The following is a 20,849-nucleotide window of genomic DNA, read 5'->3' as shown; positions in this document are numbered from 1 at the left end:
TGACGGAAGATATAAAAATGAGCAAATATGTAACGTCCTGTCTCTGAGAATATTTTACAACTCTAATTGGAATTAATAAAATTACATGATTGAATTCAGGATTTTTTTGTACTGCACCTAAATATCTTTATGTAAATGGGATATATTTCCTTGCTGTGCAATTTAAGTTATCTTTAAATCTCAGGTGTGGAACTGGTTTGTTTGTTTGTTTGTTTGTTTGTTACTCCTTTTTATGTGAGGATTACTGCATTATGAAGGGTTTTCTGTTCGATGGTAAATTTGGTTATCACATTGAGAGTTAGGCAAATGGTTCAATTTATGAAAATGATATCATAAAGCAAGAATGGAGAACAGGGGCCCCTCTAACATTCCTGACCTTTGGCCATACTGACCATGACTGAGATTTGGAAGTCCAACAATATCTGGAGGGGTATAGATTATGAACCCCTGTCATAAAGTGACTGCCTGAAGATTTTACCACTTCATATTCAAATGTTTGGTTTGGACCTTTTCTGTCAAGGGTTGCTTACACCTTGAATCTTCCTACATCAATTAATAATTCCACGAAATGAACCTTGGAATCTTTTGGGGCTAAAAGGCAGTACGGAAAGATTTAGATAAATAGAAAAACATCTGGCTGCAGTTATGTGTCCACATTTTGAGAATGAGAAGAGTTACTGTTTCATAGCATACTTCAAATTAACTGAAGACTTGGGAAGAAAAGGTTACCCATAATATGTGCTTAAAAAATAGGACACTTTTGGTAGGCATTGAAAGATGGGCAAGGAGACACATACTACAAATGACCAAGAGAGATTTACAACTTTTTCTGATAGCATTTATTTGAAATTTCTGTTTACTCATATTTCTGATGGGTGAATCATCTTCTGTTCCAGATAATCTCAGTGACAGGTTTTGTTGATAGTGACAGAGATGATCTCAAGCTGATGGCCTACCTCTCAGGTGCAAAGTACACAGGCTATCTTTGTCGCAGCAACACAGTTCTCATCTGTAAAGAGTAAGTGGCTTATATTTATTTTTGATTTTTTTATTAGCCATGATATATCATCATCAACCTTTATTATGGTCCAGAGACCCCACAAATCGTTACAAAGCAATACCCAATTCATACAGCCTACCTCCAGGTTAAACAAGCATTTCGTTCAGAATATAGGGATCATTGGTTCTTGCAACCACCAACAAAAACTTGGCCACTGCTAATGTTCTAGCATTTGTCCGGTCTTCCAATAGGAACCTGGCATAGTGAGCCTCTGATTTTCCTGGGAAAAGTACCAGCAAGGGTAATATCAGTACAGCCCTGACTTGCTCATATTTTGCACAGTGCAACAAAATATGTTTTATGGAATTGATATCTTGAGCACACGAGCAAAGTCTGTCCTGGTAGGGAACTCCTCTCAACCTGCCATCCAACACTGCAGAAGGAAAGACATTTAGTCTGGCTTTGGTGAAAAGCCTTTGATAATTTGGTACTGTCAGGTTTTTAATGTAAGATGTTAACTTAAAGACATGCCCATATTGTACTCCTACTGCCAGCGGACTACAGACTGCGTGTGATCGAGATTGCAAGTCACCATGATATATAAATAATATTGTTACAATTTGTGAAAATATTAGTGAGTATAAAATTATAAAATAAACAGAGAAGTTATTACATTCTAAAAAAATTATCCCAATTGGTATCTTTTGTTTTAAACACACACACACACACACACACACACACACACACACATATATATAATAGTTTCATAAATTGGTTTTATATGTGCAATTGTTTTAAATTTTTATTTATGCAATTGTTTTATACAAGTTTTTATTGTAAATGGCTTTGGGATGCCTCATGGGAAGCGATTCATAAATGAAAATAAATAAGATGTTTAGTATCATTTGTGTCTCTTTTCCCTCCGTAACAAGGCCAACTGGTTTAAAGTATGAGAAAGCCAAAGAGTGGAGGATACCATGTGTGAATGCACAATGGCTCTGTGATATATTACTTGGAAATTTTGAAGCACTGCGGCAAATACAGCACAATCGATACACAGTATTCAATCTTCAAGAACCACTTGCTCCTAATCAACATCTGGTTTTAAACCTTCTTGGTAAGAAGAGTTGCCAGACATATAGCATAGCAAATGTTAGTTTTCTGCAGTAAAAAAATACCGTATTTTTTGCACCATAACACTCACTTTTTTTCCTCCTAGAAAGTAAGGGGAAATGTCTGTACGTGTTATGGAGCGAATGCCTGCGGGTGGCGGGGGGGGGGGGGATCTGCTGCAGTCGTGAGCAGAGGATCCATGGTTCCCCTTCCTTCCCTCCTCCGTGGTTACAAAGCATGGATCCACATGGATCCTCAGGATTTTTGCATTGGGCTACTCCAAACTCACTGTCAGATCACATGTCTGTGGCCACAGCATGAACCACAAAAATCATATATCCACTATTTCGTTTAGAATATTTTTTTCTTGTTTTCCTCCTCTAAAAACTATGTGCGTGTTATGGTCTGGTGCGTGTTATAGAGCGAAAAATACGGGTATATGAATAAATATATATGTTGCTCAGACTTACGAACTTTGCATGGCTTGGGACATGTCAGTGTGGCTGTTGCTTGGGTTTCTGATTTACTGTTCTAACTAAGAAAGGTTTACTCAGAAGGAAACCCCATAGGAAATGACATTCATTCCCTTTAAAGACTTTTAGGATTGCACTGCTAGAATGTTTGTGCAAAACTGGAAGCAACACATGAAATAAAGGGTAGTACATATTTACTTTCCTAATGTGAACTGCGCCACTTTTGGGGTATGTTCCATGCATACTGTCAGACTATGTGTGTGTAATTAGCATGAAAAGACTGTATGCACTGAACTAGTATGGTGGAGTGTGCAGAAAATATATGTCCTCATGTCAAAACTTGTTCTTTCCTGTTCACTGTTCCCAGATGCTTGGAGAGTTCCACTAAAAGTATCGTCAGAACTTCTAATGGTATGTGGATTTGCTAATAATTTATTTACTTTAACTGCTATTTCAGTGGGGACATCATAAATACGTTTGGACAAAGGAATATAAATGCTTAAAAGATTCATTTGTTTAAGATACACTTATGCTGTCCTTTGTTTAAAATTGATTCCAGGGCAGTTTACATAATATAAGAATAAAGAATCCAATTTTAAAAATATGATTTTCTATTTAAATGATCTTTGAACGTGTTTGGATTTTTGCAGAGGCATATTAGCAATACAAGTTTGACAAGAGTGACAAGTGAAAATGGAAGTGAAAACTTCAGAAGTTCTTATGGCTGCATCAGGGTGGTGGGAGTATATACATTTGGGGCTGTGGCTTTTCTCATGCAGCTAAACTATAGTTTAGCGTGGCACTGACACCAGGCCATGTCTTGAACAACCATCAGTTTTGATACTGCTTTCTGTTGACAATTTCTAATATAATTATTTGATGACTGATGAAGCATACTAGGTTGTGTAGTATGCACATACACAAACTAATTAACCTTTCTCCAAAGGTTTTAAACTGCATCTAGGCTCCTATGCTGAGGCATTAAGTGTGCTGAATTTGTTTTTATTTTAGTTACTATGGCTAAAAGATTTTGCTGTGAAATAGTAAATAATTATTAGAGGGGAAGTGTGTGTGTGTGTGTGTGTGTGTGCGCGCGCGCGCGCGCTTATATATTTCTATATTATTTGTTGTAGGGTGTGAGATTACCACTAAAACCAAAGCAAAATGAATCGGTAATTCAACCGTCAAGCAAGCGGCCAAGGTAAGAGAGTGGCCATTCTCCAACATGTCACATTCTTAGTCTATTAAATAAAGTTATCAAAACTACTGCTAAAACCTCTGGAAATCTCTCTGTCTGGAGTGGCAAACTGCAATCCTAGGGGATGACTGCAGCATTTTGGGCCCCTCTGTCTCAGGACTCTCTCAGCACTTCTCAAACTTGGGTTCCCAGCTGTTGTTGGATTACAACAGCTGAGGACCCAAATTTGGGAAATACTGACTAGTCTATAGGAGTGCCTGGCGTGCTCTGGTCCATGGGATCATGAAGAGTCGGACATGACTAAACGACTAAACAACAACAGGCTATATTGCCTTCCTACTTCTCAACCTTGCTTTGCACCTTCCTTGTGTTCTTTTGCCTGGGTGGAAAGCGCTCTTGAACTATGATGAGGTCTCTTGCTTGCATTGATGGAAGATTGAGAAATTTGTACTGTGTGTGTAGAAATCTTTGGGCTGGACCTTTGTGTGTACTTTGCAAAGGTAAGAGTTGCACCTGCTGCTCCACCCACTTTTGCCTCTGGCCCATTCAACACTAGCATGTTGATCTCTGAAGGTCCCCTATGAGGGCCCCTTCATGGCCTGAAAAACGTTCCCCAGCCCTGCTCTATATTATCATTCTGCTGATGATTATTTAGAGAGACACTTGTCCTTTGGAAAGTGAACAGTTTGGAGGGAGGAGGGAGGGTGCAAACTAAGTCAAAGTATGTAAGAAAACATTAACCTTGAAATAATGCCATATGTAGGCGCTTCAGAAATGAAATATTCTACAAAAGATGGCTGCACCAGCTAAATCCAAACAAAAGTTGCATACGGTGTTTCTACACACTTCATGGACCTTCTCTACATTTAGATATAAATCATGAAAACAGTATATCAAAATTGTGTTGAATTTTAAATCCAAAAATACCGTGTTTTGTATTAACAGTATTTTGTATTTGTAGAATTGAAGACTTGCCAACTCCTAATAAAAACGTGACATCAGAATTGACACCAGTAGTGCTCTTCACGGGATTTGAGCCTTCCCAGGTGCATCAGTACATCAAGGTGACTTTCCTCTGTCTTAACAGAACAAACACTTTTGTAACATTTTTCTCTACTGAAAGCCCTGCAAAATAATCTAAAACGTTTGTCTTGTGATTCTATACCTCTGGTGGCCCATTCATGCAAGCAGGTTACCAGTTGCTGCAACAAAACATACATGTATGAAAGCTCTTTTAGATCTACTATATAGTCTTGTACAGAAACCTAAATCATCATAAGAGCCTGCGGGATCAGACAAAAGGCCTATCTCAGGGGTTGCTAATGAGGGGTACATGTGTCTGTAGAGACCTCTTCTGGCACCCACAGGGTTTCCTCCCCTCACCCGCTCATGCTGAAGTTAGGCTTGAAAGTAGTGTTCTGTTGTAACTCATAAAACAGGTTGCGGTGTGTGTTTAGTCTTGGTGTTGGTATGGTGCCCATGGCAATTTATTTACTTTTCAAATCTATCAAGAGGCCCCCAAAATTTGACAATTTTTTGGCCTATCTGGTTCAGTATTCTGTTCTTTGGTCTAATTTAACAGGACTCTTCTTTGACTTCTGGTTTATTGGCCAAGGGAGCCGGCGTACAGCTTCCGGGTCATGTGGCCAGCATGACTAAGCCTCTTCTGGTGAACCAGAGCAGCGCACGGAAACGCTGTTTACCTTCCCGCCAGAGCGGTACCTATTGATCTACTTGCACTTTGACATGCTTTCGAACTGCTAGCTTGGCAGGATCAGGTACCGAGCAACGCAAGCTCACTCCATCGCGGGGATTCAAACCGCTGACCTTCTGATCGGCAAGTCCTAGGCTCTGTGGTTTAACCCACAGCGCCACCTGCGTCTCTGTTATCTAGGGGTAGTTTCACACAATTATGTTTGTTGCAGTGCCTGCTAATGTAAAAGCATAAAAGACATCAGAGGTGTGGCATCACAGACATAGGTTTTATCACCTTACAGCAGCCTTTCTCAGTCTTGGGTCCCCAGATGTTCCTGAACTATAGCTCCCACCATCCCTGACCAGTGCCCATGCTGGCTAGCTATGATGGGAGTTGTAGTCTGACAACACACAAGGTTGAGAAAGGCTGCCTTACGTTGTTTTTCAGTGGAGCTGGTTCATGTGCTTAGTTACTGGTCATCAAATGTATGGTAATTATGTGTATGCTTGTGTGAACTAGGCTTAGTTTATCTTGCTTTTAGTTTGATTGAACTATTATGATGTGGCTGGAGGCTTTAACCTTTTTTTTAAATAAAATTTTCAGAAACTCTACATTCTTGGAGGTGAAGTAGCAGAATCTGCCCAGAAATGCACTCACTTAATAGCGAGTAAAGTGACACGTACTGTAAAATTCCTTACAGCTATTTCAGTTGTAAAGCATATAGTAACCCCAGAATGGTTGGAAGAGTGTTTCAAGGGCCAGAAGTTTATAGGTAAGTAATTCTTAAAGTTTGTCAGTATAAGTGATATAAAGAGTCTGTCCTTTAAAACACAAAAACGAAGCATGCGCAAAATAGTGCCCTTCTTGCTGTTAAGCAGGGGGACAACACTGAAACAACTAAATCAAAAAATGTTGAAATAGAAGTTTCCCCTATGACCAGGGGAGTGAGTCAGGTAAGAGGGTTAATGCCCCCCAGCTCTGTGTACTGTATTTTACTTGTAGGTACAGTTTACAAAGCAGTGCTTAATATTTTACAAAATATTACTACTACTACTACTGTTACTATTATTATTACAATTGTTAATTTATTATGCCACCCATCTGACTGGGTTGCCTCAGCCACTCTGAGCGGCTCCCAACATCCACCTTTATGGCTATGCATGTAGAACTTTAACATCTCTAGTACCATTTTTAATGAGTGGTTTCTTTTTCTAAATTTTCAGTGCTTTTAAAAGTAGTTCCTCTTCACACAGCAATTTTCAAGTGTTAAATTTTTAAACAAATATAAAAATTAAAGCAAGTACTTAACTCCAGCTTCTTATATTGAGTTGTGCTGCTTAATTTAAGGGTCCCAAGCAATTCTTAAAATTAAGCTATTGATTTTTAATAGAAGACAATCGTTAGCTGCCCCACTGGCATCTTCCTTATTGATGGAACTTACAGTGGGGTAACTGAATTTAAATGCCCAAACTAAATTAGTAGTATCTGATATGATAGTCTATAAATTCATAAATAATTTTTTTTTTCTGATAACAGATTATTTTCTCAGTAGTAGATGCTTGCATCTTTTTGTGTTATGAATAGTTACAGTTATATTTTTCCTCCATTTTAGAAGAGCAAAACTACATACTCAGGGATGCAGAAGCTGAAGTTCTTTTCTGTTTCAGCTTAGAAGAATCTCTAAAGAAAGCACAGGAGACACCGCTCTTCAAGGTACATCAGTTTTTAAAAAGCGCTAAATCCAGATTATTTGAACCAAGTGTTTAAACATGAGTGTTACCATCATGTCTGCTAGCCTAGAAAAAAAGTATTTCCAACCACTTGTAACTTTTATTTTGAAATATAAGTAGTTCAGTATAACTAAATGTTGTAGACTGGATTCCACGGAGGCATCACACCAACAGCTTGGTTGTAGCTTCCAAACATTATCATAATTTAGAATCATGCATGTGCTTTCATTTCCCATCTGCTTTATAAGTTTGCTTATAGCAGTTTCTGTAAACAGAATGATTACTGTTAACTGCCACCATGATTTGCAAACCCAATTCAAATCATGACTTTGGAATATGGTTTGCTAGCCAATTACAAACTGGTTTATCAGTGCAAAAGTCAGCATAATTCTTCCTTCACCATAATTTGGCAGGTTTTCTGAATTGACTGATTGTCTTTGAGAAGTACTTGGCCTGTAAATGACTTGTTATATTACTATTTATTTAGAGCCTTAGTACCCCTCTGTTCAGCCAAAAGGTCTCCCAGAGTAGCTTACATACAATCAGTTAAAATACGACAGTCCCTGCCTGCAGGCTTACAGTCTAAAAAATGATACTCAAGGGAAAAGGCACAGGGAGGGAAGAAGAAGAAGAAAATCAAACTCTGGCATCAGTTCTTAAACGGTTGTGGAGCTGGTTTTTGTATTTGTAGAAGCAAGAGTAAAACTTTATGTAATTTATAAACTCCCAGCACACGTGGTGTCTGCACCAGCATCCTTTGTTATACTTGTCACTTCAGCTAGTTCCTCACTGTCCTGGAACTTAACATTTTTTATTTCTTATTGGCTTGGTAGGGATTTTTTATTTCTTATTGGCTTGGTAGGGGAAGAAATGGGAGCTTATCCATGTCGCCTCCCCCCCTTTCTTCAGTTCCCAAGGACATTGTTCTCTCCTAATAATCTATCTTTCTTCTTTATGCGATTCTTTGCAATCTGGTTTTGACTCTGTGTCCTTTTGGAACTTACTTAATCTTTGATACTGGCAACTATCCACTTCTCTTGTCTTCTTTTAGTTTTCTCAGATCTCCAAAACCTTTGGTTTTATTTCTGCTTCTCAGTCCTTTTGAAGACCACTATTTTTTGATACTTAGTTGTTGGTTATTTTTCTCCTCTAGTTCAGAATCTTGACAGTTCTTTTAAATTTTTCTATTTTCCTCTGTACAAGTGATTATCAAGCCTCTTCTATTCAGCTAACAAATCCATAATTTTGTAATTATGGTCTAAAGCTCAGCTCTTTGTTACCCATTGAAACATCATTTTGAGAATGGCAACTAAGGTTTGACATTCATAATTTAAAAGTAATATTTCAAATTATGAAATTGCCAAAAGTTATCCCTTCATGCATTAACTCTTTACAAATAATGGAGAGTAGTTATGCCTGACCATTTTAATGCTTTTCCATCTGTAATTTTAAAACATTCCATTTAATGAATGACTGTCCTTGTAGAACAGAAATAATCTGTCAGCCATGTCGTTTTATACTGCACTTTGTGTAGGGAACCCAGAGACAGGCTGATTCTCTTCCTTTGTTAAAAATTATAACTGCAAGATCCACTGAAACTTGGTTATTATTCTGTTTATTGATGCCTCTCTTTATGTTAATGATAAGATAGCTGAGTACTTTCTATTTTAACCAAACATTAGGAAGCAGATGGTAAAGTAAGAACTTGCTGTAGGTTCCTCTGTAAAGATAGTCTTGTTTTGCTTGTATCAAACTGCATTTATTTATTTATTCAAAATTCAAAATTGCTTTTAATTATTGTAACATTCTTGTCTCCCCACCCACCCACCTCTACTTCTAAGTCTTCTACTTGAGTACAGTACATAAAAACTATGGGGTGGGGCTGCCTTGAGATCTTGTAGAAATAGCAAGTCAGAACCTTCTTCCTCCCTTGTAGAAGAAATTAGCAAGGTATCCATGGCGAACATCAGCTTAAGGGGAAAAATGATAACATTAGAGAAGAGGCAGGACAAGGTGAGAAGTTAATATACCACAATATGGAATGCTAATTGACAGGAAGTGGACAGACCACACTGATACCTTGCTCTGTGACATAGTGGTCAGTGTCATAAATGCAGACATACAAATGTGTTTTGTGTTTCATAAATGTTTTGATTTTAGGGAAAGTACTTCTATATTACACCTGGAATTTGCCCTAGCCTTTCCACTATGAAATCTATTGTGGAATGTGCAGGAGGAAAGGTATTGAACAAACAACCTTCTTTCCGTAAGCTCATGGAACACAAGCAAAACAAAGTGAGTGTGATCTTGATTGATTTTCTAACAACTTTCTGTTTGGAAAATGTGTCCATTTGAGCTGACTCAATTTCACTATTTTTAATACAGAGCTTATCAGAGATTATTCTGATTTCTTGTGAAAATGATCTTCACTTATGTCGAGAATATTTTGCCAGAGGCATAGGTATGTGTTCTTTATACTTACAACAATGTTTAACAATGCAACATGGCACCAGCACTTTAAGGAAAGAAATGTACCCTAGTTTAATAGTTTGGTTATATATCAAATCCTGGATGTGTGGGCTTGTGGGAGATTTTATACATACAATGGGCTTTTGCATAGTATTAGAAGAAAACACCTTTTGCTAGGAGTGAGTATCAGGTTCAGATAAATCCCAGTGCAAAATGTTGGAGGTAAAACAGAATCTGTCAAACAGGATCAGCATGAATCAAAATGAAGACCCCTGAAAGTTTCATTCCGTTGTGATTCATTATTTGAATCGGTGCTGTTAAATCCAGTGCTCTGTACAGTGGTACCTCGGGTTACAAATGCTTCAGGTTACGTATTTTCAGGTTGCGGACTATGGGAAACCCAGAAGTACCGGAAACAGATACTTCCAGGTTTCGCCGCATGCGCAGAAGTGCCAAATTGTGTCAGGCACAGATGCAGCGCTGCAGGTTACGAATGCTAAGGGTTGCGGATGTGCCTCCATTACGGATTACGTCCGCAACCCGAGGTTCCACTGTAATGGAGAATCTAAAAAGGGGGCTATATTTTCCCCCTTTTCACTTGCTGATGAAATTTGCAGGGAAGGGAAACCTACCAGAGTATAAGACTGTGAACTTCAGGAAGATCCATTCAGGCTTCTTTGTCCACAGGACTCTTAAATTTATTTTATTTTTTAGAAGCAGGCGCACCAAGTGGTGGAGCCTGAGGGGTCTTCAGCCCCCCCCCCCCAATTTTTCAAGAGGGGGCTGGGCTCCCCCAAAATCCTGTGGCCCGCTCTGCCTCCTCCCTGCCGATGTTGCGCTGGGGGGAGAAGGCTGAGAGCAGAGCCCAGCTCTGCGTTCCCCATTCTCCACCCGGCACACAAGTGCCAGCACCGGCGGGATACCTGTGTGTCTCAACTCGGTGAGTGAGCACTTGTGCACTAGGTGGGGGTGGGACGCTTCACATGATGCGCCCCACAATGGGGGGGGGGGGGAGCCAGCGCTCGTGGAAGCAGGCAACCTCAGTAGTCTAACTGCTTATACTTTGCCTTTATATGAAGAAAAGTTCTGCTTATTTATTTGAATGTCCCTCTGCCTGAATGAAGTGTACTAGGAAATAATCAAAGGGATTGAAATCCAGACCTCTCTGTCAGGATAAAAGATACCCTTTCACCTGCAAGCTCCCCAGTGAGTTTCGTTTCACTTCTGAGAAAATAAACATAACAGTTAACTTAATGGAATGACTAGGACCACAGTGCTACTTGGAAGGCTGGCAACTTGCTGATCCACCTCAGCATGTCTTGTTAACAACACAGTCCAACTCAATAATATGAAAGACAACCTTGAATCACCTCAAATCACATTGTTATTCAGGCTGCACACAGTGTACGCCTGTGGTGTATTTATAGCTTTACATTGAAGATGTCAAACTTGGCACTAGCCCAGCTTATGAGTGGCTGCTTCCATGACTTGTCCAGCTCACCAGCTGCAAATGTGCCTCAGTCTGACACAGCTTGCACAGGCCTGTTCCTGGCACCCAACTGCCAAGTATCCCTTATGCACACTGCCTCTTAATCAAAATCTCAGTCTCCTCAAACATTGATGTTTTAAGGACACACACAGTGCCAGCTTCATAGTTACCTTGAATAAGTGCTGCCTCTGTCTTTCTTACTTTCAACTGGCAACTCCACAATCCAAGTCCTTTCAGTCAAAACATAAATGTTAAAAGTTCAGTAGTTGCAATTAATTTACCATGGATGTCTTGATTAAGTTTTATGTTCCCCCCCCTGTATTTGCAGATGTTCACAATGCAGAGTTTGTTTTGACTGGCGTTCTTACTCAGACACTGGATTATGAATCATATCCTTCATATGCTATATAAAATATGATTGTGTTTTCTGTATTCTATTCTCCCTTAAAGGGAACAGCTGGCAAAGTTCACATAATTTATTAGCCATATATAGAGTTTCTAACTAATGAATGAATGTAGATAATTGGAATTCAGGTAAGCTGGTATCACCTTTTACCACGGCATGTTTTATTCCCTCATTGCTCTCACAGGCTCATTGAAGTACAGGTTAATAGTTTTCACCTGTGTTTGCAAAAATACTCGCTGGTTTTTACAGGAAGTTAGAATTGTTTGCTAGGATTCCCTGAAATTAAGGGCACATGCTTTAATCTTTTGTTGTGGCTGTCCCTTTAATAATGTTTTAATGATTTATTCTAAAATATGCTGTCTCTCTAAAAAAAAAAAAAGGAATTAACATTTGAATTAAATGTTGAAACACATATATTCTAATCAAAGTATAGCCTGAAAAATACACATCACAGTGTTTTGTTGTTGAGTGCATATTTACCTTAGAAATCTGTAAAACCATGTTGATGCATTAGTCTTAAGAAACAGATTCTCTCTCTCCTTATGTTATCCTTGTCTTGTACCAAAAAACCGATTATGGCAATCTGCACATTTCAGCATAGCTTTTTCCTTAACCCAAGTGTACATATAAATTCACTTGACTGGAAGTGAAAATGCCTTATTGCTGTAGACTCCTTGAATCCTTCCTTCCTTCCAGCTTTTTCAGCCTGTGGATCAGTTGGCACTTCTGGAGTTCTTGTCCCCTTCCTCCCTTGTTTTGCTGAAGGCCAATGAGCAGTTTGAGGCAGGAGAGCAAACGTTAATTGCATCTGTTTAAGATGTGCAGCATTTTATTATTAAAACATAATTAACTATGTTCTTTGTATTATATTAGAGAGAGGTTACTTTTTATATCACAAATTAGTTTTCCTAATTTTTTTTAGTTGTCACAACTGTTGGTACTTAACCACACAAAATTGGAATGTAAAGAGAAAGGGCTTGTGGTATGTAAATTATGGAAATAAAGTATTTTGTATTTTATTTTATTAAGCTCTGTTTCTTTTATATTACTAATATCCTGGTTTTTGTATAAATATACTTTTAAATGATGTTTCTTTAAGATTTCGTAGTGGCTCCTTTCCTCTTCTTTTAAATATTGTGCAATTATGGCACTATGGTAAGAGTAAATTACTCTAAATCATTCTTTCAAATGCTGTAAGATAATCTTCCCTTTATTTTACAAGGTATGTTTTAATATTAAAAACCAAGTATTTTAAGCAGAATTTATTGTTAATGTTTTGTGTATTTCTACTGAAGTTAGGTTGAACTCATTCATATCCGCTGTTATAATTTTTCTTGAAATAATTTTTAATGAAATAAATATGCAAGAAATGAATTCACAGAACTAAACTCACTGAAGGTGAATTACATTTGCAAAATTATATTGTACATAATGGAACTAATTATAAATTGAGTATATGTTATTTAAAAACTAGTATCAAACTACTGTTTCAGCAAGAACAATGTCTGGTAAGGTGCAGCCAGTTCCCAAAGATTCTTTTAAAAAGTACAATTCCTTCCATGGATTATCTATGGATCCAATAATAAATCTCCATTCAGTGATTTTGAGGATTTCAATAATTTGGGTTTGGCAGTTACTACAGAATTCTTTTATATACGTTGAAATAATTAGCATTTGTCTCACCTGACAGCATGCCATGTTTTGTGCATTTGTGTTTCTGAAAATGAAGGGCCATATGTGACAAAAAAAGAACACATGATTTATGTGGAGCAGCTGCAGGTATAAATTCTGATGGTTTAATGTTTAAACATGGCAGGTGGGACACAGAACACTACTGACAGACTTGCAATGCACTTTGAAGACACTGCACTAAATGTTAGCGGAAGTTAGTTGATCTTTTCTCACACAGTACATTTTTGCAAGGTTTAGCAAGTACATACTTTAGCCAACATCTCTTTGTTCGTAACTGCCTTTTAAAGAAACCTCTTCACTGCTGAAACTTGGCAACTAGATCAATGTACCTTTTTTAGACGTCATTGGCACCATAACTTTTGAAGGTGTTTGTACTTGTGTGCTCACACTGGAAAGTAGCACAGCCAGAACAGAAAATACAGCAGGTCCACCATCAAGGCATTGGAAATGATTTATAGGAAAAGCATATGGAAATACCTGCTGTCCTTAAAATGAACATGCTTTCCATGTGGCTTTCAGTGATGGTTGCCTCTTCTGCAGCACCTGTGTGTCATATTTCTTGCCTGTAAAACATTTGCCACATTTATGTTCTGTATAATTGCTACACTGAATATTTTATGTATGTTTATTCTTATAAAAGAGTTTTGGAACACGGCATAAAACCATGTCATTTTTCAGATTCAAAAAGCATGTGAACCTGTTCAGTGCTAAATATCTGGTAGGAACCCACCTTTCTCACTCGGTTTAAGAATTAGTAAAATGTTCACTGTAAAATGGCCATCAGGTAGGTGAAATGTATACAGAACTCAGGCCTTTAAATTTCAGGAATCGGGGTGGGGAAGCAGGTAGTCAAAACGTCCACCACTTGGAATTCCTAAACATGTTGCTGCAACCTCTGTTTCTAGGGGAGGCCCCCCCCCTTGGGCACCTGCCAATGCACTGGACTTATTTTGTCACAATTCAGTAAGGGCTACTGAGAACCTAAGAGCCTTTATCTCTTCCCCATCTTTAATCTAATCCACATGGCCCTGTGCCACCTTTCTCATGCTACAGTACGAGGAGATTTTTAAAGGTTGTAATGGGCAAAAACCGAAAGCACCACAGCATTCATGGAGCTTCCAGTCTACACTTTCAACAAATCTGCTCCACTTCCCAGTGGGGAGGGTTAGGACCGCATGGCTACCCACTCCCCACTGGGGGGGGGGCGTGGCCGGGACCGTTTAAATCAGAGGCACAAGCCGGAAGACTTCCTCTTTGGTTCACTTCCTCAATCACCCGCCCTCCCTATTTTGCAGGTTTAGGCACTGGCCTTGCTATGGACCTCGGTTGGTCACCGTTGAGGGGCCTGGTAGGAATTTTTCCACTTGGCAAACTGGCACTGGCCATGTGGTTTTCGCCTACCTCGTAGCAATCATCACAACTTTGTTGGGGTTGCGGTTAGGCATTGTTTGACCTTGTGATGGGGGAGGGGAGGTGTGGCCATCATCTACCCCTCCAAGCTTAAGGGTATTCCATTAAAGGAATCCAGGGGTGTTGATCTTGTCCAAAGCCCAGGTCGGGGGCTAGGGCCATGACACGACCCCGACAGGAACACCAGGGGGAGCTCGAGTTGGTATGCATTGGGCTCCCCCTTCCGGTGGTTTACCCTTACCAGACTTCCTGCGCATCGGGCAGGAGTCCGATATAGTCGGGTCCATTCAATGCCTAAGCCAATACCGCTCACATTCTGTAATCAATAAAGTTGTGGCCAAATTTGCCCAATAACATAAACCTAATATCCGTGTCCTTGTGTGTGTTATTTCCCAATGAGGGGGTGGCTACGGGGTCTTGACACACAACTCTTGTTCCGTTCTCAACGTTACCAGGGCAGCATTCCATGCAGGACGTAACAGCTATGCTACAAAGGTAGCACTTGATACAGACTGTTCTCAACAAATACAGTTACTCCTTGTACTAGCACAGGGGTCAGCTTTTTCAGCAGGGGGCCGGTCCACTGTCCCTCAGACCTTGTGGGGGGCCAGACTATATTTTGAAGGAAAAAAATGAACGAATTCCTATGCCCCACAAATAACCCAAAGATGCATTTTAAATAAAGCACACATTCTACTCATGTAAAAACACACTGATTCCAGGACTGTCACAGGCCAGATTGAGAAGGCGATTGGGCCGTATCCGGCCCCTGGGCCTTAGTTTGCGTACCCATGTACTGGCACCTTCAGCATCAGCTCATCAACTTTCACTTGCCTTCGTCTTTTCCTCTGAAAGTGGAAATAAGAAACCCCCGTCATCATGCACTGTCCCCTTTTTTCAGCTGAAGCCCAGTGCCATAAGGAACTGCCATAAGGAATCTAGTGCCATAAGGAATCTAGGGAAGATCCCAGAGGGGCAGACACTGCCCTCTCCCAGGACTTGTGATATATTACATCAGGCTGCCTTAGATCTTTAGATCTTCATATGAATCTTGAGGAAGCTATCTGTTAACACATTGTACACCAGTAAACCAACATTCATCTCAGTTGCAGTATTGAGTCTGCTAATGCTTTTATGGGTTGCTAATGAGAAAATGTGAACCACAGTTGAATGACCAAATTAACATAATGGAGAACTAATAATGTATTGCCAATTGCTTTGCTTGCACAAATAAAGGTTCCTTATCAGAAGAGCCTGCTGGATCAGGCCAATAGCCCATCTAGTCCAGCATCCTGTTGTCACAGTGGCCACCAGATGCCTGTAGGAAACCCACAAACACGGCCTGAGCTCAAGAACATTCTCCCTTCCCTTGGCTTTCAGCAGTTGGTATTGGGAAGATTTACTGCCTCGAGCTGTTGGAGGTAGAGCAGAGTCATTGGGGCTAGTAACCACCAATAGCTATGAATTTGTCTAATCTTTTAAAGCTGTGAAGTCCTTAATCTCAGGGCTGTGGGTTCAAGCCCCATGTTGAGTGAAAGATTCCTGCATAGCAGAGGGTTGGGCTAGACGATCCTTGTGGTCCCTTCCAATTCTATTATTTATTAAGTTGGTGGCCATCACTGCCTCCTGGGAGAGTTGAGTTCCATATTTTGACTATGTGCTCCATGTAGAAGTACCGGTACTTCATTTTAACTATCCTTGGTTTTGCATCTAGTAGATCTTGAGCACAAAACCCATGAAACATATTTTCCTTTTTAAAGAGCAGATTACATATAAAATTACTTACCTGATACATGGCCACCATAATAATTTGCACGCTGTTTTGCCCAGAGCCTGCTCACAAAATGCTTCAGGGAGGCTAACTTTGCCCTTGCAGCCAGGTTTTCCTATGAATATAGATTTAAAATGCACAATTAGTTGCTCATGAAATCCACTTAAATTAATTGATGTAGGTAGAAGTGTGATATTCAAGAAATTACAAGTGGATTTAGGCTCTCTCGTTCAGTGGTAGAGCTCATCCTTTGCATATAGGTCTCGGCTTCAGTTCCCAACTTCTCCAGGTAGGGAAAGAATGGCTGCTGTCTGAGACCCTTTAGTTTTGGAGCAATGGTCTTTCTGATACAACTGGACTTCTAATGCTCACCATTCCAGGCCAGTATGGCCAGTGGTCAGGTGCTAGGTGAGTTTTGGCCCAATATTTGACGGGCCAAACGTTCCCAATCTCTGGCACAGCCATTACAGAGCTAGATGTACAAATGGTCTGACTCAGAATACATAAAATATTACATAGAAAAAAGCAACAGAAATATGAACAGTCTTTCGAGTTGTGGCAGTTAAGATGGCTTCAATTCAGAACAAAGTAGCCTAACAGAGTTGATGGGCACATAAAATCAGCACCAGCCTCCACCACCTGAAGTGGCTTAACGGTGACATGCAAAACAGTTCACAAAGGACAAAAAAATACAGGAGACAGAGACTATGCCCTTAATACTGCTCTCAAGGGATTTCAATCAGCACCACGCCAGGTATGCTGGTGCAACTATTACCTTTCAGCAGGAGAGTGAGCAGTTCAAGGAAAAGCAACAAATGCTCAGTCTTCCCCACTCAGAATGCCAGTTCTCCTCTATATTGTAATTCCAGTTTCTCCACGTGCCCTTCCTTATGCAGCTAAGAAGAGCAACAGACACATGTAAGAGAGAGGTTTCAGCAGACTTGAAGACACCAAGGTTTGCAGAAGGACAAAGTAGTCTTTAGAGGAGCGGGGACTCCAAGAGGGGACCCCAAAACAGCTCAGTGAGAACTGAGCCTAGTTTGCATGCTGAGCAATGCTGCAGAGGGAAGGGAGGGGGGAGCAATGTGAGCTTTCTAGAGAACCAGATGAAATGCAGGACCTGCCAGGGGGTGGCGGGCTACTAACATTTTAATCGGAACCAAATGGTACGGGTTGAGGGACTATTTTCTGCAGGTCCCAAGTAGTCTAGGAAGAGATGAATACCTGAATGACTGCTGCAAAGGCCAAATCTGAGGGGCAAAGTTGTCTTATTGGCAGGTGGAATTGACGAAAAGGTCTTCAAGCTATTGCAGAAACCACTGGGTAGCTCGGTTAAAGTGTGGAGCTGATAACGCCAGGTTCACAGGTTCAATCCCCATAGGGGACAGCTGCATGTCTTACTCCTGCATTGCAGGGAGTTAGACAGATGGTTCTCAGGGTCTCCTTCTAACTATGATTCCATGAAACTTGCCCATGATAGAGGAAAGTGTGAAACAGTGGGCAGAATGTGCATCCATCTCCATCTCTCTCTTGCCTCAGGATCACAGGAGCAGCCATCTATTTTGGTCCCAGGTGGGAATGAATTTGTTGTTGATGATGATTATCATGATGACGACGACATTATGCTCATCTGACTGGATTGTCCCAGCCACTTCGGGCGGCTCCCAACAAATTTAAACATTAAATCAAAATAAAACCTGCCTACTTGCAATGAGTAACAAAAAACACACAAATTTGTCCTTTGCCGCCATCTTGTGTTGGGCTATTGAATAACTCCCAATTATTTGAAGTTTGATATACTGTATTCATCAACCTAGGTGGAATCTACACGGGACGACAGAGGACGAGATGGTTGGACAGAGTTCTCGAAGCTATCAACATGAGTCTGACCAAACTGCGGGAGGCAGTGGAAGACAGGAGTGCCTGGCGTGCTCTGGTCCATGGGGTCACGAAGAGTCGGACACGACTAAATGACTAAACAACAACAACAGGTGGAATCTACACACGTTTAAAACTTTCTCTTGTTGTGAAAATGTTTTTTTCCCCAAATCACTTTGAAAAATGCATTGAATTTGCTATAGCTCCAAGTCACCATCTAGTATCACAATTGTATATTGAACTTTACGACACTTTCAAAACGTTTTATTTGCAGCTGTATAGCTGAGTCTCTAGTTTGAATATTTCCTAACTTCACTGTTTTATATTAATATTTGATTAATATTTGATTTTGGCATTAGAAATGGCACTGTACAATAGCAAACAATGTACTTTTTGTTATAGAGAAATGGTGCATAATTTCATATACAATTAAAGGGTAAATATTTTACACCTTTTAAATAACATTTAATGAACTCTGATTTTATTTGATATCTGATATTCATAGGTATTTTGCTTTGGTTTTTGATAGTTTGCATAAGCAGGGTAAATATTGTGGTGTCATCCATCACACAGTAATAAGTACTGGACATCATAGCATGTCAAGTATCAAAGATATGAAATAATATCCAGCATTTACTACAATGTCATCATTGTTGCATCATACTACTTTCTGTATTGACAATATTTGAGAGACTGAACACAGTCTTGTTCAGTCGCTGATGATACTGAAAGCTAGCATTCAATAGTGTCTAGCGACTTACCAACAACATGCAATGTTGTTTTTGAGGTAAAATATCATGTTCAAATTTCTAGTGCAATACAATAACTATATATTAGTTGTGGCCATAAAACTTGAGAAAGTTTTAGGATAAGAACAAAAATGATTAAAGCATATTGAAATAGCACTTAATTTCTGCTTACTCATATTTCAAATTTAACAGTTTCCAACAGGTATCTGGTTGGCCACTGTGAAATTCAGAATTTGACAAAATTTGAAATTTTGTCACATTTCAAAAGTTTGCAATTTATTTATTTTTTGGTTCCAGGTGTAGTTTGTTTATTCCCTGACACAAATATGAAATGTACCAAAAAAGAGGTACAATGATTATTAATATCACATCTCAAACACCTCCTTGTTTTAAGAATGGCTGATGCATCACTGTTTTTCAAATGTTCTTCATTGCTAGGGCTGTTTAAAAATATCAAAGTCCTTTTGTGTTATAATTGCTGTGCCAGATGCAGTCTTCCTGTGGTTTTACTATTTTCCTGTTTCTTCTGTGGTCCTGCATTAACATTGACAGTTTTGTCAGGCTCACACCAGTAAAACCACCGCAACCTTAAAGCCAGATTTCTTAGAGAGTCTTCATATTAAAATTCCTCTTGTCATTCCATATTTTTGTCATTCCGTCAACAGCTTTGTGCAGCGCTAGTGGCTTAAGCTGGCTGCTTCCCAAGAGATCAAGACAGAGGACATTGGTAAAACAAACACACCCCCATGCCCTACTTCTTAAAACCATTCATATGACAGGGAGGGATTTGATTCCATTAATAATAATAAAAACTGGCCAAGTTTAACTTGTTTGCCAACTTAAAAGAGAGACCCCAAACTATATCCACCTTTCTCTTCAGATATTTGCCATCCAAATATTTGGGGGGTGGGGGTGGGAGTTTATATTGAAAGACAACTCAATATCTTAGAAATATAATTATTCCTAGGATATTTCCAAATTAAAGTCTGTGTGAAGCCAGGACGATCCTTTCACTGTTTTTCAAAGGCACCCTCCTCCCCAGATGAGGTCGCCTCCTGCAAATAGGGAAATATAAAGCACCATTCCACTTGCCAAAAGGTCATGTATCAGGGTATGCATAGCCATCTGTGGCGTTTGCCTGCTCATTTAGAAAATGTCTGTACAGGGGGGAGAGAAAGGGTTAAAATGTAGACCAATAGGAAAGCCGGAGGCGGAGCCTACCTGTTTATAAAAGGGCTTAGCCAGAGGTTTGAGTTAGTTGGTTTTAGTGGGTTGGTTGGGAAAGGCAGTTGGAAATGCAGTTGGAATTAGAGACAGTTGGTGCAGTTGGTTCTTGTGTAAGGGGAGGTAGAAGAGTTAGAGACAGGATAAAAATAAGACTAAGGAGGTAAAGAGTAACAACGTTTTGAATGCAGTTAAAGTTTATTTGTGTCTGTAATAAACTACACTCTTCTTTGTTAACTTAAGAACCTGATTGAGACTAAGTGATTTACCGGGGAGGACCTGGTTGGTGGCTGCGGATTAGTGGTGTACGCGTCAATAGTCCGTGAGACGACCGGGGGCTCTGTACACCACCCTTTCTAAGCTAGTCACTGATGACCTCCCACCAAGGGGTGAAGGAGCTCTCCTTGCACTTTTGCATCTGATCTAGGATTTAGGGGTGTGTGATCAGGGTGCACGCACTGGGGGGCTGAGCCGAGAGTGCACCGCCTTAAAGCCCGGTAAGTGAGACACCAGGCTTGGGGAACGAGGCATGAGGGCCTGACAGGGTCCTA

General features: G+C 39.9%; 1 protein-coding gene and 2 long non-coding RNA genes across 6 annotated transcripts in view; 1 reads left to right on the top strand and 2 right to left on the bottom strand.

Annotated features, from left to right (window-relative positions):
- The window catches only part of PAXIP1 (PAX interacting protein 1), a 29,660-nt gene extending 17,067 nt beyond the window's left edge, over window positions 1-12,593 (top strand). The window contains exons 11-21 of the mRNA XM_080974011.1: window positions 897-1,018; window positions 1,933-2,117; window positions 2,954-2,997; window positions 3,720-3,787; window positions 4,746-4,848; window positions 6,084-6,252; window positions 7,093-7,193; window positions 9,371-9,505; window positions 9,596-9,671; window positions 11,497-11,561; window positions 12,203-12,593. Coding sequence (XP_080830137.1) covers window positions 897-1,018; window positions 1,933-2,117; window positions 2,954-2,997; window positions 3,720-3,787; window positions 4,746-4,848; window positions 6,084-6,252; window positions 7,093-7,193; window positions 9,371-9,505; window positions 9,596-9,671; window positions 11,497-11,561; window positions 12,203-12,214 — 1,080 coding nt within the window. The 3' untranslated portion in view covers window positions 12,215-12,593. The remainder of the gene's footprint in view (window positions 1-896; window positions 1,019-1,932; window positions 2,118-2,953; window positions 2,998-3,719; window positions 3,788-4,745; window positions 4,849-6,083; window positions 6,253-7,092; window positions 7,194-9,370; window positions 9,506-9,595; window positions 9,672-11,496; window positions 11,562-12,202) is intronic.
- LOC308459182 lies at window positions 196-12,196 on the bottom strand. The gene is made up of 3 exons (XR_013977864.1): window positions 12,055-12,196; window positions 11,339-11,398; window positions 196-1,009 (listed from the first exon to the last, which is right to left on the bottom strand). It is a non-coding gene; the product is annotated as an uncharacterized lncRNA (long non-coding RNA).
- Window positions 12,594-13,116: 523 nt separating the features above from the next.
- LOC308459164 lies at window positions 13,117-20,558 on the bottom strand. Of its 4 annotated transcripts, none has more exons than XR_013977828.1 (4): window positions 20,296-20,346; window positions 17,223-17,343; window positions 16,463-16,562; window positions 13,117-13,829 (listed from the first exon to the last, which is right to left on the bottom strand). It is a non-coding gene; the product is annotated as an uncharacterized lncRNA (long non-coding RNA). The 4 variants fall into 4 exon arrangements; XR_013977830.1 differs by lacking the exon at window positions 20,296-20,346 and adding an exon at window positions 19,087-19,133; XR_013977827.1 differs by lacking the exon at window positions 17,223-17,343 and having other exon boundaries at window positions 20,296-20,558.
- Between the last annotated feature and the right edge of the window lie 291 nt (window positions 20,559-20,849).

This window comes from Podarcis pityusensis, assembly GCF_964106645.2.
Source record: "Podarcis pityusensis genome assembly, chromosome: 12".
Lineage (NCBI taxonomy): Eukaryota > Metazoa > Chordata > Lepidosauria > Squamata > Lacertidae > Podarcis > Podarcis pityusensis.
This window is presented reverse-complemented; position numbering and strand designations above follow the sequence as displayed.